This window comes from Corythoichthys intestinalis, chromosome 22 (genome assembly GCF_030265065.1).
Source record: "Corythoichthys intestinalis isolate RoL2023-P3 chromosome 22, ASM3026506v1, whole genome shotgun sequence".
In the NCBI taxonomy this organism is placed as follows: domain Eukaryota; kingdom Metazoa; phylum Chordata; class Actinopteri; order Syngnathiformes; family Syngnathidae; genus Corythoichthys; species Corythoichthys intestinalis.
The window spans coordinates 17,075,610-17,092,963 of NC_080416.1; the positions used below are offsets into that span (position 1 = coordinate 17,075,610).

The 17,354-nt window shown below is 36.9% G+C and overlaps 1 protein-coding gene across 2 annotated transcripts in view; it reads right to left on the reverse strand.

The window, feature by feature from the left end:
• khdrbs3 (KH domain containing, RNA binding, signal transduction associated 3) overlaps window positions 1-17,354 on the reverse strand; it is a 194,311-nt gene that overhangs the window by 99,163 nt on the left and 77,794 nt on the right. For both annotated transcript variants that reach the window (XR_009061836.1, XM_057827250.1), the window contains exon 2: window positions 4,604-4,722. Coding sequence is in view for 1 of the 2 variants with exons in the window: in XM_057827250.1 (XP_057683233.1) it covers window positions 4,604-4,722 (119 nt within the window). In the remaining variant the exon portion in view is untranslated. The remainder of the gene's footprint in view (window positions 1-4,603; window positions 4,723-17,354) is intronic.

Here is a 17,354-nt window from a genome sequence, read left to right on the forward strand (position 1 = left end):
AACCTTGGATTGCTATTTTACAGCAATTTGGACCAGCAGCTCCTGAACTACAAAGGAATCTCTTGTAATTGCCATGAACTGCACCTTGCAAGCTATCATGGCTAAAAACAGTCTTACCACTACTAGGGGGACTAGGGATGTGCAATAAATATTGAACCAATAATTATTAGGAATTATGACATCATAATAATAAATCCGATAGAATTAAAAATAGGTCCGATAACCGAATTATTTACATTTTTTTCCCCCCTATTTTTTTTAGGGTGTGTTCAATGTATTTATTCAGATTTAACAGCATTGGAAAGAGATACATATTAGACATGTTTAAAAAAAAAAAAAAAAAAAAACATGTACATTTTAGGGCTGTCAAAATTATCGCGTTAGCGGGCGGTAATTAATTTTTTTAAATAATCACGCTAAAATATTTGATGCAATTAACGCACATGCCCCGCTCAAACAGATTAAAATGACAGCACAGTGTCATGTCCACTTATTACATGTGTTTTTTGGTGTTTTGTTGCCCTCTGCTGGCGCTTGGGTGCAACTAATTTTATGGGTTTCAGCACCTGAGCATTGTGTAATTATTGACATCAACAATGGCGAGCTACTAGTTTATTTTTTTGACTGAAAATTTTACAAATTTTATAAAAACGGAAACATTAAGAGGGATTTTAATATAACATTTCTATAACTTGTACTAACATTTATCTTTTAAGAACTACTTTCTATCCATGGATCTCTTTAACAGAATGTTAATGTTAATGCCATCTTGTTGATTTATTGTTATAATAAACAAATACAGTACTTATGAACAGTATGTTGAATGTATATATCCGTATTGTGTCTTATCTTTCCATTCCAACAATAATTTACAGAAAAATATAGCATATTTTATAGACGGTTTGAATTGCAATTACGATTAATTATTTTTTAAGCTGTGATTAACTCGATTAAAAGTTTTAATCTTTTGACAGCCCTAGTACATTTTAATAAATGTTTTTTAAGCCCTGTAAATGTATTAATTATGATTTAAATGAGATATATATAAAATAAAACACAAATTTATACATGCATACTGTATATCTAACATTTTTAAATACTGTATGTTTTTTGTTTTGTTTTTTTAATTGAAAAAAATCCGCAATGGACTGAGGGCGCAAAGTTTTAAGCCTGATATGGTGAGGGATCACCGTAATGGTTACACAGTAGTTACTGGTAACACATCAGAAACTAGAAATAAATCTGTAATAAGTCACATATTTTACATTAATGATGCAGGTGCTTTTTATTTTATTTTTTTTCCATATAAGTGCTTTGCTGTAAAAGTTCCTCCAGTGACAGCACTACCTACTACTACTACTAATTTCACTACCCTGAATTGCATCTTGGTGGACATGCAATTTCCTGACTGTGTTAAGTCACATTTGTGGTAAAACCAAATGACACCAGCAAATATGTTTTGAGTGGTAATACCAGTTTATCATATGGAAAAATGATCCAAATATATGAGTTTTCCAAACAAATAAATCCCCGACTGTTTATCATCTCCAAAAATCTGTCCTGTGACTAATGCTCCAGGAGTGTACTAATGCTTTCGGTATCATGAGGGATTATGTGACCCGGCTGGGCGGGAATGATGTCATTGCGTTATGGAAGAGGGTTGTGTTATGGAAAATGGTTGCTTTAGAAAAAGAAAAAAAAAAAAACATTTTAAATGACAAGAACCTTTATTTTCTTTTCATGCAAGCAGATGCTAAGTAAACAATATAAAAAATAACATGTTATTTATATACCCTAACTTGAAAGAGCTTATAGAATGGTAAAGAATGCATGTTGTTGGTGGTGGGTGGTTATTTTGTGGGTGTACAGCGGAGATCTTTTAATCATTTGCTGAATATGTTAGTGCATGGCCCATTGCTCAAAGAGTGCGAGAACTGGGTTGTCGTGCTGAGGACAGCAGGACAGGAAGAAGAGTCACTCGTTTCTTTGGGCAGCGAGGAACATCACAGTATTGGAAACAACCAGTGGGACTACTTATGCTTTAATAATGAACCAGCAGTGCATTCCGCCAAGAGATTCAGTGTACTGACTTCTAAGGCACTGTACTATCGCGTCCTTCATTCATGCAAAACTGAGTACCTTCCATAAAAGGAAAACTTGGTTTCATGGTCTTGCAACCAATACATACAGCACTTCAGTATAGGTTCGAGATTATAGAGAATCAATCAGTTTACATGAAATCCAACAAAGAAAGGCCAAAATTACATGTTGATAAAATGCTGAGAAAAATGACAATAAAGCTGTATGTAGGACAAAACAAGGTCTGAGACAATTCCATTATGTCATTCGACCTGAGTTAAGAGCTATAGCGAATATTGTTTGAGAGCCAAATGCCCTGTTACTATCAGACAAGCAGACAAAGTAAACAATGTTGTACTTTTAAATATTTTTTTCCCTCCGTTCTTTAAATATCCAAATCTATAGTTTAAGATTGGTAGTTAGCCTATGTACATTGCAGGCTTTCTTTTTTTTTTTTTTTTTTTTTTTTTAACTTTAATCAGTACCGCTACTATATTATAGTGTTTTCTACACAAGTATGTACTTGTAATGACAATAGTGCTATTATCAATGGCGGGAAGAAAAAGATATATATATATATATATATATATATATATATATATATATATATATATACATATTAGGGCTGTCAAAATTATCGCATTAACGAGCGGTAATTAATTTTTTAAATTAATCCCGTTAAAACATTTGACGCAATTAACGCCCAAATGCCCCGTTCAAACAGATTAAAATGAGAGCAGAGTGAGAGGTGTCCTTGTTGCGTTTTTCGGAGTTTTGCCGCCCTCTGTTGGTGCTTGGGTGCGATTGATTTTATAGGCTTCAGCACCCATGAGCATTGTGTAAATAATTATTGACATCAACAATGGCGGGCTACTAGTTTATTTTTTGATTGAAAATTTTACACATTTTTTTAAAACGAAAACATGAAGAGGGGTTTTGATATAAAATTTATATAACTTGTCTTTTAAGAACTACAAGTCTTTCTATCCATGGATCGCTTTAACAGAATGTTAATAATGGTAACGCCATCTTGTTGATTTATTGTTATAATAAAGAAATACAGTACTTATGTACCGTATGTTGAATGTATATATCCATCTTGTGTCTTATGTTTCCATTCCAACAATAATTTACAGACAAATATGGCATATTTTATAGATGGTTTGAATTGCGATTAATTACGATTAATTAATTTTTAAGCTGTAATTAACTCGATTAAAAATTATAATCATTTGACATATAATATATATTATACATATACATATTTACGGTATATTATTAGCCTTTGCTTTTCCCAAGCCAAAAAAGTCATTTTCCACAAAGAAAATGTCACAAAACCAGAAAAACACTAGCTCACCCTCTCGTAAATAGTCGTTTGGAAAAGAATTCACCACCTCAATGCCAAAGCAAAAAGGTGATGCTGGGCAGTACAAGTGCAAAAAAAAGAGAAAACAATCAATTCAGATGAATGACTTTTGCCATTGCTACCTGCCAACTAGAGCAAATTGAATTTGTCATCCCCCAGTGGCTTGTTGGAGCTCTAAACAGCGTATCAGTGGCTCAACTTATCAAATATGTCAAAGCAAATGTGTTCAGCTGTGAAGCCAGACTCAATACATAGAAAATATGGGCCTCTATGCTCACCATTACTTTTGTCCAATTAATTCAAACTCTTCTTGGGTGTACATCTTATTTACTTTGGAAGTAATGATCTGAATCTCAATGATAGTTAGGATGTAAACAAATTATGAGCACGGTTATGGAGATGTTGCCTGAACAGTCCATTTGAGTCAAGAGAATATTATCACACTAATTGTTGACCTTGGGGTTTGAGCAGCATTATAATTTAGTGAAGCTCTAAAACACTCACATTCAGACAGACTTTAGAAAAGTCCATCAACTCATGCCTGTTTCTGCAATGCTATGCACTATTCCACTGTGCTACCCTCATGTCCACTCGTTGCCCGATATAGCCGGAATTGCAAACTGTCACTGGCCAAATGAAAGTGTGGTGTGAGCTTGGACTATCACCAATTTTCTATTGTGAGGGCTGTGTGTGCCCCTTTTGGTTGCAATATACTGAAATGTCATATTGTTTGCAAAAAAACGCCTCAAGGAACAGAGGAAATGGCCGCTATTTACGTCGTGTATGGAGAAATCCATGGCAAGAGGCAAGAAAATGAAATCTGCTGTGAGATAATTCTCCTCAATCATATATTCATAAATATTCATAGACGTATGAATATGGTGAGACATCAAAGTGGCATTGATCAAGGTCAGTGTAATAGAGATGTAGTGTGTGTGTGTGTGTGTGTGTATTTGTGTGTGACAGAGAGGGACGAGAACTGCTCCTGAATACAGTTCTCCTTGCCAAGATGTCCCCTTGATATGTTACATCTGACAACATTCAACAACACAACAACATCAAGGAGCTGTTGTGAGGAATTGAAAACCAAACTAGAGCAGGGTGCATTACCTATAAATAAATGCCGCACAATGGCGCTCATTCAATGTCTCGACTTACTTTAGGAAACTGCTTGACTGGTATCAAAACTTTCTGGCCCAGTTTCATGTTCTTGTTGATGACGACATCGATAAACTTTTCCTCCTCCTTGCCTTCGTCCTTCTGAATCTTTTCAATTTCTAAAAAAACAGAAGAGAATGGAGGTTAGTGGTCAGTGCGGGTGAGCAACTCATACACAGGTGCATGTTATCACTTTGGTTTATACAGTGGGGCAAGTAAGTATTTTGTCAACCACTAGTTGTGCAAGTTCTCCCACTTGAAAATATTAGAGAGGCCTGTAATTGTCAACATGGGTAAACCTCAACCATGACAGACAGAATGTGGAAAAAAAAAAAAAAATCACATTGTTTGATTTTTAAAGAATTTATTTGCAAATCATTGTGTGAAAAAAAGTATTTGGTCAATAGCAGTGATGTTTGGTGCTGTTGTTGGGCAACACAGACTTTCGATTCCCTCCACAGATTTTCTATGGGGTTGAGATCTGGAGACTGGCTAGGCCACTCCAGGACCTTGAAATGCTTCTTATGAAGCCACTCCTTTGGTGCCCTGGCTGTGTGTTTGCGATCATTGTCATGCTGAAAGACCAAGCCACATCTCATTTTCAATGCCCTTGCTGATGGAAGGAGATTTTCACTCAAAATCTCTCGATACACGGCCCCATTCCTTTACACAGATCGTCCTGGTCCCTTTGCAGAAAAACAGCCCCAAAGCATGATGTTTCCACCCCCATGCTTCACAGTGGGTATGGTGTTCTTCGGATGCAATTCAGAATTCTTTCTCCTCCAAACACAAAAACCTGTGTTTCTACCAAAAAGTTCTATTTTGGTTTCATCTGACCATAACACATTCTCCCAGTCCTCTTCTGAATCATCCAAATGCTCTCTAGCGAACGGCAGACGGGCCTGGACGTGTACTTTCTTCAGCAGGGGGACACGTCTGGCAGTGCAGGATTTGAGTCCATAGCGGCGTATTGTGTTACTGATAGTAGCCTTTGTTACTGTGGTCCCAGCTCTCTGTAGGTCATTCACTAGGTCCCCCTGTGTGGTTCTGGGATTTTTGCTCACCGTTCTTGTTATGATTTTGACGCCACGGGGTGAGGTCTTGAATGGAGCCCCAGATCGAGGGAGATTGTTAAGTGGTATTGTATGTCTTAATAACTGCTCCCACAGTTGATTTCTTTACATCAAGTGTTTTACCTATTGCAGATTCAGTCTTCCCAGCCTGGTGCAAGTCTAGAATTTTGTCTCTGGTGTCCTTTGACAGCTCTTGGCCATAGTGGAGTTTGGAGTGTGACTGACTGAGATTGTGGACAGGTGTCTTTTATACCGATAATGAGTTAAAACAGGTGCCAATTATACAGGTAACGAGTGGAGCCTCGTTAGAAGAAGTTAGATCTCTTTGACAGCCAGAAATCTTGCTTATTTGTAGGTGACCAAATATTTTTTTCCCCACTCTAATTTGCAAATAAATTCTTTAAAAATCAAACAATGTGATTTTCAGTTTTTTTTTTTTTTTCCACATTCTGTCTCTCATGGTTGAGGTTTACCCATGTTGACAATTACATGCCTCTCTAATCTTTTAAAGTAGGAGAACTTGCACAATTGGTGGTTGACTAAATACTTATTTGCCCCACTGTATATAAGACTTTGGAGTGGGAAGAACTGGGTGTTAGAAACTCAAATTTACAAATATCAAAACTCAGACAAAATCACAGGCCAAACCAAATATTGATTTAAAAGATGACTATAAATGCGTGGATTTATTTCTCAACTGTACAATTGTAATGTTGATTTTTTTTTTTAAATTAAAGCAACACTAGGTAACTTTTCAACCTTGATAAAATATTCTCATAACATTTGTGATAATATGTCGACTGACAACTAGTTGAACCTCTTTTATATCTTGAGGGGGTCTGTATAGACCCTACTCACATGACGTCACAACCACGCCTCCGCGCCATATTGTCCGTCTACTCGTCGTTTTGATGCATTACCGCTACGTAAATTCCTCCTATTATGGCGTGTTTTTCTGCTCGTTAACATTAATAATCAAAATGGTGAAGGCGTGTGTGGCGGTTGGTTGCAATAACAGAGAAGATAGACGGAGAGACTTGAAGTTCAACCGTATTCCGAGAGACCCGGAGAGGAGAGCGAGATGGACTGCTGCAATTTGACGAAAAAACTGGGCTCCAAACGATTACCACGGTTTAGGTAGTAGTCATTTTATATCTGGTAAGATGCATTTAATATATATTTAGAGGGTTTTGGGCTGACAACCACAATTAAGATCATTGCGAGGCTAATCGCCGACAACATACAGTTTCAAATTCAAGATGCTTATTTCTTCCGCCATCATTACATTTTGAATAATATTTAGCTGGTACCAAGTGAAAGAAGCTGGCCTCGTCTACGGATCATCAGTTAAACAGGTGTGTCCAAACCTTTTGCAAAGGGGGCCAGATTTGGTGTGGTAAAAATGCGGGGGGATACCTTGGGTGATTTACATAGAACAATATATTTAAACAAATTTTAGCAAGCCCTTCTGTGAGTCACATTTGCTTTATTTTTTTTAAATTCATAATTTCAACAGTTTCGTCTTCGTGGCTTTCTCTTTCGACACTCGGACTCTTGCGAAATACTGCTGCTGTGAAAAAATATACTAGCTTCAAGTTGCTATAATTTCTCGCTGCGTATCTTCCCTGTAATGTTGTCGGTACATGTCAGCGTATCTTGTTTAGTAATATTGCGTCACATCGAACTCTTTGAAAACAGTGACTGTCTCTTTGCAAATGAGGCGGACACAGTTGATGCGTGTTTTATTGAAGAAATAGTCCAATATCCACCTATCCTTGAAGCGTCGGCCATCGCAGTCAACTTTTTTTTTGTTTTGATTGTCGCCATTTTAGAAATCACACAGGGTAATGTTGCTTAGAGTGCTGCTCTTAAAGTTTTTCAAACTTTCGTGAGAATAGGCTGATTTTGTGTGGACAAGATAGTTGTAGATATCAGGGTAGCAGATGTCAGGCAGAGGGCGAAGACAGCGGGTCAAAAAATATCGGTTTAGGCATCAAATATGGATCTGGCGAATGGATAGACTGAAGCGTTTCCACATAACGCCTTTTATGCAACGCATCCAATGAGTTTACAGCGTCTGAAAGCACCGGGGCTTCCATGAATTGCTCTATAAACTGAACGACTAATTGAAACCATTGAGAATAGGGCTAAACAGAGACGGACAATATGGCGGCCGGATACAGCGACACGTCATTCTGTGACGTTGGTGAGTAGGGTCTATAGCTTTCACGGGCACTAATTAACTCATTCACTCCCAGCCATTTTCACCGAAGCACGGCCCTTCGCTCCCGGACGTTTTCTCTTTTGTTGCTCTGCCATCTTTGCAGCATTCGCGCTAAGGCGTTAGCATCGACTTCCATCTATATAATGAATGGGGAAAAGGGGAAGTGATGTATGTCGTAAAGTAATTTGTAGATTTTTTTTGTGTGGCAGTTAATTAGTGCCGGTGAAAGCAATACAGACATATTATCACAAATGTTATGAAAATATTTTATAAAGATTTAAAAGTTACCTAGTGTTGGTTTAAGGAAGCAATTTGTTTGTAAAACAAAAGTATGTGTTGAATTTAAATGAAAAATGTGTAATTCAATGAGTAATGTTTCTTGTTGGACTTGAATTTGTTTGCAAAAACATTTGCAAAAAGTAAGCCCATTTGTCTGTTGTATGTTGATATAATAGCAAAAGCTTGACAGTATCCTTTTTATTAAAAACAGATTCATTGTGAAATCAGTCATATATTAACTAAGCCAAACTTGTGTTTATTCAATTTATTATCTTTCATTGAAAAAACAACTTATGAAATACAGGTAGAGTCACATTAATATCAAATTATTGTTTTAGTTTAATGATATGCATGATTTTGAACTTTTCTAGGAATACCTTACCATTTAAAAAAATAGCTGAAGTAAGGTTAAAGTTTGATTATTATTCATCATTTACAGTCATAGTTGTTGACCTTTAAATTCCACATTTCCCACAAAGTGATGAGGAATCAAATAAGCAACTGCGCAACAATATTTGCTTCATCTCGCAGTCCTTGAAAGGTCATAGGAGCAATTTGAGAATATTTTCAAGCTACTAACTGTAAGGAGTGCAAAGCCAATTATCCATATTTATCTGGCATTAAAACAAAGTACTGCTAATGATGTACCTTATGGTTAAAAAATGATAATTGACCACCAAAATAAAAAATGATGGTCTCTTCAGTGTCACTCATGCATGTATCCGTGTTCTAAACCTTAAATCTTTTTTTATTTCAGCTGATAGTCATTAACTTGGACATAGTCCCTTTCATGTGCTCAGTGGGGGTGGACACTTCAGCAGGTACTTACACAAGGTACAGCCCAAAAAAAATGAAAGATTAAAAAAAGAGGTTGCTCCAGACACCTTTTTCTTGTAGCCGCAGTAGACTTTGATGCATTTAGTGTCGTAACCTTGAACACTTAATCAGATGGATAACAGCGGCCTTTCAGTGCTGGTAAAATGATTTTGCAGAAAGGGCAACTTGTGAATGCAGAGAGGCAACAAGAAAAAGAAAAAAAAAAAAAACTTGCAAGAGAAAGGGTGAGACAGAGGGCACAATCCATCTCAGATTTGTGTTTTCCAATTGAAAATGATTTTGAAAAAGATAAGGGTACCCTAAGCCTCTAATATTTTTTTTTATTTTTGCTTGTTCGTATATTACTTTTGTTGACTGCTTCTTATGCTGTAAAAGTGTATGAGGGACGCACCAAGAAGAAGAAGAAGAAAAAAAAAAAAACACTTGGGGGTCTATTTTAGTGTCCAATGCAAACCGAGACCTGCGCCTTATTGTACCTGGCGGGTAGGTTTCTCATACAAAGTTATTGCAATTTCATGAACACGCACATTCAGGTAAATTTGGGGGCCGCGCAAATTGCTTAGGTCAACATGTGACCCACCCATCCTGGCTATGTTGTGGCCAGTGGGACGATTTTTAAAAATGTAGCGAAGAGGATAGCAATAATGTTTTCAGTTAATAGATTTATAAAACAAATCAAATGGCTCCATGCACACTTTCTACGTACTACAGTGATCCCTCATTTTCCACGGTTAAAGGGGAACAGAGCCCGCTGCGATACGTGAAAAACCGTGATGTAGTTCCCCCATTTGTGTTCAATGTATTTATTCAGATTTATTATTGGTAAAAGATACATATAAGACATGTTTTTCACATTTTCACTCAAAGTATAATTAAAAACAACTTTTATGTATATATACAGTATATTTTAATTAGGGGTGTCAAACGATTAAAATTTTTAATCGAGTTAATTACAGCTTAAAAATTAATTAATCGTAATTAATCGCAATTAATCACAATTCAAACCATCTTTAAAATATGCCATATTTTTCTGTAAAATATAGTTGGAATGGAAAGATAAGACACAAGATGGATATATACATTCAACATACGGTACATAAGTACTGTATTTCTTTACTATAACAATAAATCAACAAAATGGCATTACCATTATTAACATTCCGTTAAAGCGATCCATGGATAGAAAGAATTGTAGTTCTTAAAAGATAAATCTTAGTACAAGTTATAGAAATTTTATATCAAAACCCCTCTTCATATTTTTATTTTAATAAAATTTATAATTTTCAATCAAAAAATAAAATAGTAGCCCGCCATTGTTGATGTCAATAATTACTTACACAATGCTCATGGGTGCTGAAGCCTTTAAAATCAGTCGCACCCAAGCGCCAGCAGAGGGCGGAAAAACTCCGAAAAACACAACAAGTACACCTTTCACTGTGCTCTCATTTTAATCTGTTTGAGCGGGGCATTTGTGCCTTAATTGCGTCAAATATTTTAACGGGATTATTATTATTTTTTTTAAATTACCGCTTGTTAACGCGATAATTTTGACAGCCCTAATTTTAATAAATGTTTTTTATGTCACGTGTGCTCAACATGCGCTCAAGTGCTAGCATATTGCCTGATATTGCATCAGGCTTCCATCACAAAGTCTGTTCTGTCACGTGCCACCATATTGCATCACACTCATGCATCACAAAGGTTTCCGTCACAAGGACAGTTTGCTCTTTAATGTGTCACAAAGACCAACTTACAACAGTATATAAGGCACGAAAAAATAGCAGTTTCAGGTCGTTAGCGTTCCAGCATACGCTAGCATGCCAACTGTCCATTACCGCTTGACCTGATGGTTTCCTTTGCCTGTCAACATCAATTAAGTCCTGTGTATGCGATACGCAACTGCTTTCTCCGTCCCCTTCGTGACATTTTAAGCACTTTAAATGTAATAATTATGAAAAGTTTTAAACATGTTACTGTCCTACAGAATTATTTTTAAACAAGACAAAAAGTAGATACCCAATCCATTTTAAAAAAGTAAAAAAATGCTTGTCTTTATAAAATGCTTCATTGAGTGAGTCCGCTTCAGCTGCTCACTTACACACAATGAGTTGCCACAGCAACTGTTTCACAAGTTAAATGATGATTGATGCATGCGGCGCTTTGAAGGTCGAGTTTCTGGCAAGATCAGAGCTTAACCCTCTGTCAGTCATCGTTTACTTTAATAAGCAACTCCAGTTCGCTCTGACGAACAAAGAGCAGAGAGAGAGAGTGAGGCTACACGGAACATTAATTCATTCATTCATTTTTGAAACATCTGTATTTATTTATTTTTTTGATTGGAAAAAAAAAAAAAAAATCCACGACGGAATGAGGGCGCGAAGTAGCGGGGCATCACGGTATTTATGAATAAGTAGTAGCATGCGAAAAAGAAATGAAATATTACTAAAAAATTTGAAACCTTGACCTAAACTGCACCGTCAGACAAGAGTGAACTGAAAAACCCAATTTTCCCAAAATAAACATTCTACAGGGAAAAAAAATTCCTGTTTTTTTTTTTTTTTTTTTTTTTTTTATTTTTTATTTTGATTTTATTATTAATAAATAATTTATTTTACCCAAAGAAGTTTTTACTATTCTTAATAAAATATCATAAGATTAAACTGAATGATTAAAACAGTGTTTCTTTACCTTGCTAAAGGTACGGAACTTCACAAGTTTCACGTGTGCATTCACCAAACCCTTTGTAATTTTATAATGAAGCAAGCAAATTCCTGTTGAAATGTATTCGGATTTCAAATTTACTACAAATAAATTGCGTGTTTTCAATCAATCAATCAATCAATCAATCAATCAATCAATCAATCAATCAATCAAATCAAATTTATTTATATAGCCCTTTACAAAATCCGAAAGGCCCTCAAAGTGCTTTACAACAAAACATGGCTCAAGAAAAATAAATCGCAGGAAAATATCATACAATGACATAAAAAATAAATAAATAAATAAAAATATAGACAGCACATCGCGATAAAAGTCCAACAAATAAAACAATAAAACCGATGAAATCCAAAGACATTAAACAACCCTTAAGCAAATAAACCAGGCTATCCTAATCTGTGTAAAAGGCGAGTCTAAAAAGGTGTGTTTTTAGCCGAGACTTAAAAAGACCACCATCCGTGATGGTGCGGATTTCGGGGGGAAGGTTATTCCACAGCCTGGGGGCAGCAACCGCAAAGGCTTGGTCTCCCCACTGTTTAAGTTTTGACCTCGGAACATCTAAAATAAGCTGGCCGGTCGAGCGAAGAGTCCTGCCAGAGTTACGGAAAGTTAAAATTTCCGATAAATAAGATCGGAAGATCGGTTTTGCAGTTCATTTTCACATTGAAAAATTAAATTTCATGTCTACATACTCTTATTTTTTATGAAATTATTTTACTTTTAACCTGTCCTGTTCAGCTGCTTAGACACGGAGAATAGGAATCTGAGTGTCCTTATGGTCTGAACAGCTTGTGTAATGTATCACATGGGAGTTCACCATGTCTACATTCTCATTTTATGGTCACATCTTTGCATCACATACTATTTTCATGGTGGAAAATGTGACGCAAATGTTTATTTATTTTTTTTTTTTTTATTATTATTATCATATGCGCAGTGCACGCTGCCTGTAGGTCTGTTATACTACCTCATCATGAGTCAACCTTCCACTGAGCAAACCAGTTCCTCCTCCCATTAGATAGAGGGCTAGGAATTGAAAGAAATCGAATAAGACCTTTAAAGTGGAGGCAACCCAGTCCAAAACCTAGTCTAAACCGGCACGTGGCCTTTAGTCAGAGTATGAAAATAGGGCTATGTGTGTCTTCACCTTGATCGAACCCCTTAGACTTAGAACGCAGGTTAAGAACCACTGGATAAAAATGAAATTACAATGAAAAAAGTGTAAGATTGGTGAAATCCTGTGCAATGTTATATTTTATCATTACTGTACTTGACTAGCATAAGAATGATGAAATCAAACGTATTACACGTAGACAGATGAACTACATACCGACATTTTTCAATTACGTTAAGCCAAAGATGTGCAAATTAGAAGCAAAAAGGGGGCTTGTGATTTACCGATAAAGCTCCCGCTGCATTAATATTGCAGGGAATAATTAAAATTCTTTGATATAATTTTTTTTCATCCAAGGATAAAGGATAACTGAGCAATCAGGGAGATAGAGATATCTTTGAGCCCCAGTTTATCCTGAGGGTGGAGCGAACGCACATATTCCGAGAAAAAAAATAACAACATTAATATTAATGCATCACCTAGCAACATGCCGAGAGAGATTCCTTCCTCCGCGAGGTGCTACTTTCAAAACAATCTTGTGATGCTCCTGAGATTGTTTCAGTATCAATTTGGCCCACTTTTGCTCACGTCGAGTGAGAAAATTTAACTTTATTAAGGAGAATGTTGCATTTCGCATTCAAATTGACCTCCAAATCACCCGCCCAGCAGGTGCAATTTACAGCCAAACTGCAGCTTCGGATGATTCGTCAGCCAGTGGGCGCTCAAAAACTACACTTCTTCGAGTGGGCTTTTAGAAAGTAAACTGTTCATCACCTCAGCGTCATTAACAGCTGTTCAGAAGGAGGAGATTCAAACGCCGACAGGAGCATAATGCTCCTGTTGTGCTGCATTTTGTAGAAGACTCTCCCACGACTGCAAATGTGTCGTAGGGTGCACGATATTCTAATGGAGTCGCTTGGAGAAGCACGACAAAGCTCTTCAATGATTCAGCCTCTTGGAACACTAAGTGGTTGTAATAGATTTAATAAAAGGTTATGAAATTGTCTTCATATGAATCTACAAATAAATTTGAATGACGAGGAACCTCTGAAGATCTTGAGCAGTGTTGCCATTAATGTGTTACGAAGAAACACGGTATTGTAATCCGATTGCTTTCTTTCAGTAACGGGTAATCCAACAAGGTCATTTTTCCGAACCAGTAATCTAATTAAAATTAGTTTCCTTAGTGTTCGTGCGTTACCATTTTTGTTATTGCCTCATAATGTATGAAGAATGAAAAATATTGTAGTCATGTAAGAAGAGCATTTTGAATAGAAAATGTTAGATAAGTTCCAACTTTTTCCATGGTAACCGCTAGTGATGTCAACAATAATCGATGCGGCGATACATCCCGATGCGGGGCATGGACGATTCGATTCGATACGGGCAACAAGCCGAATCGATTCAGCGCATTTTAAAATATATAAGTATGTTCAAAAATCTTCCCTGCGCAATTCCGGTGATGCAATGGATTTGGTTTCCCCATTTGTATTATTATTGTCATGTTTCATTTTTTACACACTGCATAACTCTGGGCAAGTTTCCCACCAACCTCACAGAAGCCAAAATGTCTCCAGATGTCAGCTTTCAATGTCTTAGGTGCATCAATAATCTTTCTTGCTCTCTCTTTCTCCGCTTCAGCCATTGTTATGTTATGTCCTATCTCTTAGAGGTTAGATCTTGTGCCCAAACCCGAATGGGTCGGGCCCAAAATGTTAAGCATCCACGTTCGGGTTGGGTCGGATCGGCCCGAATTAATTATATAAAAAAAAAAAGGGATAAAACCGAGAGCAGGCACTCTGTATTGTGCATTTGCTTGTGCACTCACATGAAGCAGTGGCGCCGCCTGCTTTTTCTTCTTCTCCTCCGCTGTGGCGCTTGCGATTCGTTACGAAAGACACTTTTTATGCACACAAAGGCAACACAAATGTGATCCTTTTGAATCTTCTCCTCTGTGTGTCTGCAAACTCGGATGTTTTATTTATTTATTTTTTTTTATTAAACTTTCCCAGCGTTATTTCGTTGTGTAAATGATTTTATAATGATCACAAAAATATGTAGACTATTTAAACATTAAGAAAACTTGCGTTTTTTTCTGCCAACTGAGAATTCGTTACGAAAGACACTTTTTTATGCACACAAAGGCAACAAAAATGTGATCCTTTTGAATCTTCTCCTCTGTGTGTCTGCAAAATCGCATGTTTTTTTTTTTTTAATATTAAACTTTCCCAGCATTATTTCGTTGTGTAAATGCTTCTATAATGATCAAAAAAATATGTAGACTATTTAAACATTAAGAAACATGCGTTTTTTTTCTGCCATCTCGAAGAAATGAAAATAAATTGCTGCTGCTGCATTTTTTTTTTTTTCGCGTCACTCCAAGCCGGGTCGGGCTGGATTTTTTAGGCCCCATCTAACCTCTACTATCTCTCTGCTCTCTCAATTGCAAAAATCTGATATTTCCTCATGTTGAAACAGATTGTTATGGCTGCTAAAATGCTGCTGCACTTCATTTTAATTTATCATTTTTTATTGTTATGTGGTAGTTACTGATTGGATTTCTAAGTTGATTGCACATATATATTGGGCTAGGCCTACATTCTACTTTTGTTCTACATTGCAATTTAGTTGGATGTTTTGTTTGCAACTGAACTGATCCCTGGGTTGATATTGCGATAAAGATGCTGCTGCACTACAATATTTTCTTTGTCGTTTTCTTTAATATTTACTTACAGTGCCATGCAAAAGTATTCGGCCCCCTTGAATCTTGCAACCTTTCGCCACATTTCAGGGTTCAAACATAAAGATACGAAATTTAATTTTTTTGTCAAGAATCAACAACAAGTGGGACACAATCGTGAAGTGGAACAACATTTATTGGATAATTTAAACTTTTTCCAGTTCACTCACTCCAGAAGTTCAGTGAGGATCTATGAATGATCCAATGTTGTCCTAAATGACCGATGATGATAAATAGAATCCACCTGTGTGTAATCAAGTCTCCGTATAAATGCACCTGCTCTGTGATAGTCTCAGGGTTCTGTTTAAAGTGCAGAGAGCATTATGAAAACCAAGGAACACACCAGGCAGGTCCGAGATACTGTTGTGGAGAAGTTTCAAGCCGGATTTGGATACAAAAAGATTTCCCAAGCTTTAAACATCTCAAGAAGCACTGTGCAAGCCATCATATTGAAATGGAAGGAGCATCAGACCACTGAAAATCTACCAAGACCCGGCCATCCTTCCAAACTTTCTTCTCAAACAAGGAGAAAACTGATCAGAGATGCAGCCAAGAGGCCCATGATCACTCTGGATGAACTGCAGAGATCTACAGCTGAGGTGGGAGAGTCTGTCCATAGGACAACAATCAGTCGTACACTGCACAAATCTGGCCTTTATGGAAGAGTGGCAAGAAGAAAGCCATTTCTCAAAGATATCCATAAAAAGTCTCGTTTAAAGTTTGCCACAAGCCACCTGGGAGACACACCAAACATGTGGAAGAAGGTGCTCTGGTCAGATGAAATCAAAATTGAACTTTTTGGCCACAATGCAAAACGATATGTTTGGCGTAAAAGCAACACAGCTCATCACCCTGAACACATCGTCCCCACTGTCAAACATGGTGGTGGTAGCATCATGGTTTGGGCCTGCTTTTCTTCAGCAGGGACAGGGAAGATGGTTAAAATTGACGGGAAGATGAATGCAGCCAAATACAGGAACATTCTGGAAGAAAACCTGTTGGTATCTGCATAAGACCTGAGACTGGGACGCAGATTTATCTTCCAACAGGACAATGATCCCAAACATAAAGCCAAATCTACAATGGAATGGTTCAAAAATAAACGTATCCAGGTGTTAGAATGGCCAAGTCAAAGTCCAGACCTGAATCCAATCGAGAATCTGTGGAAAGAGCTGAAGACTGCTGTTCACAAACACTCTCCATCCAACCTCACTGAGCTCGAGCTGTTTTGCAAGGAAGAATGGGCAAGAATGTCAGTCTCTCGATGTGCAAAACTGATAGAAACATACCCCAAGCGACTTGCAGCTGTAATTGGAGCAAAAGGTGGCGCTACAAAGTATTAACGCAAGGGGGCCGAATAATATTGCACGCCCCACTTTTCAGTTTTTTATTTGTTAAAAAAGTTTAAATTATCCAATAAATTTTGTTCCACTTCACGACTGTGTCCCACTTATTGTTGATTCTTGACAAAAAATTAAAATTTTATATCTTTATGTTTGAAGCCTGAAATGTGGCGAAAGGTTGCAAGGTTCAAGGGGGCCGAATACTTTTGCAAGGCACTGTATATAGTGACTAAAATACAATGACTTATTACTGACTTTGCACAGGAGTTTAGATGTTGCACTGTGTGAAAGGCTGCTTCTGTGTGTAAGAAAATAAAGAGAAAGCCCTGGTCTCATTCAAAGCACCAGTTAAATGTTGTGATCTGTTTTTTTTTGTTTTAAATATATATCTAAAAGTATTTTCATTTGACTTCAACCAGGAGT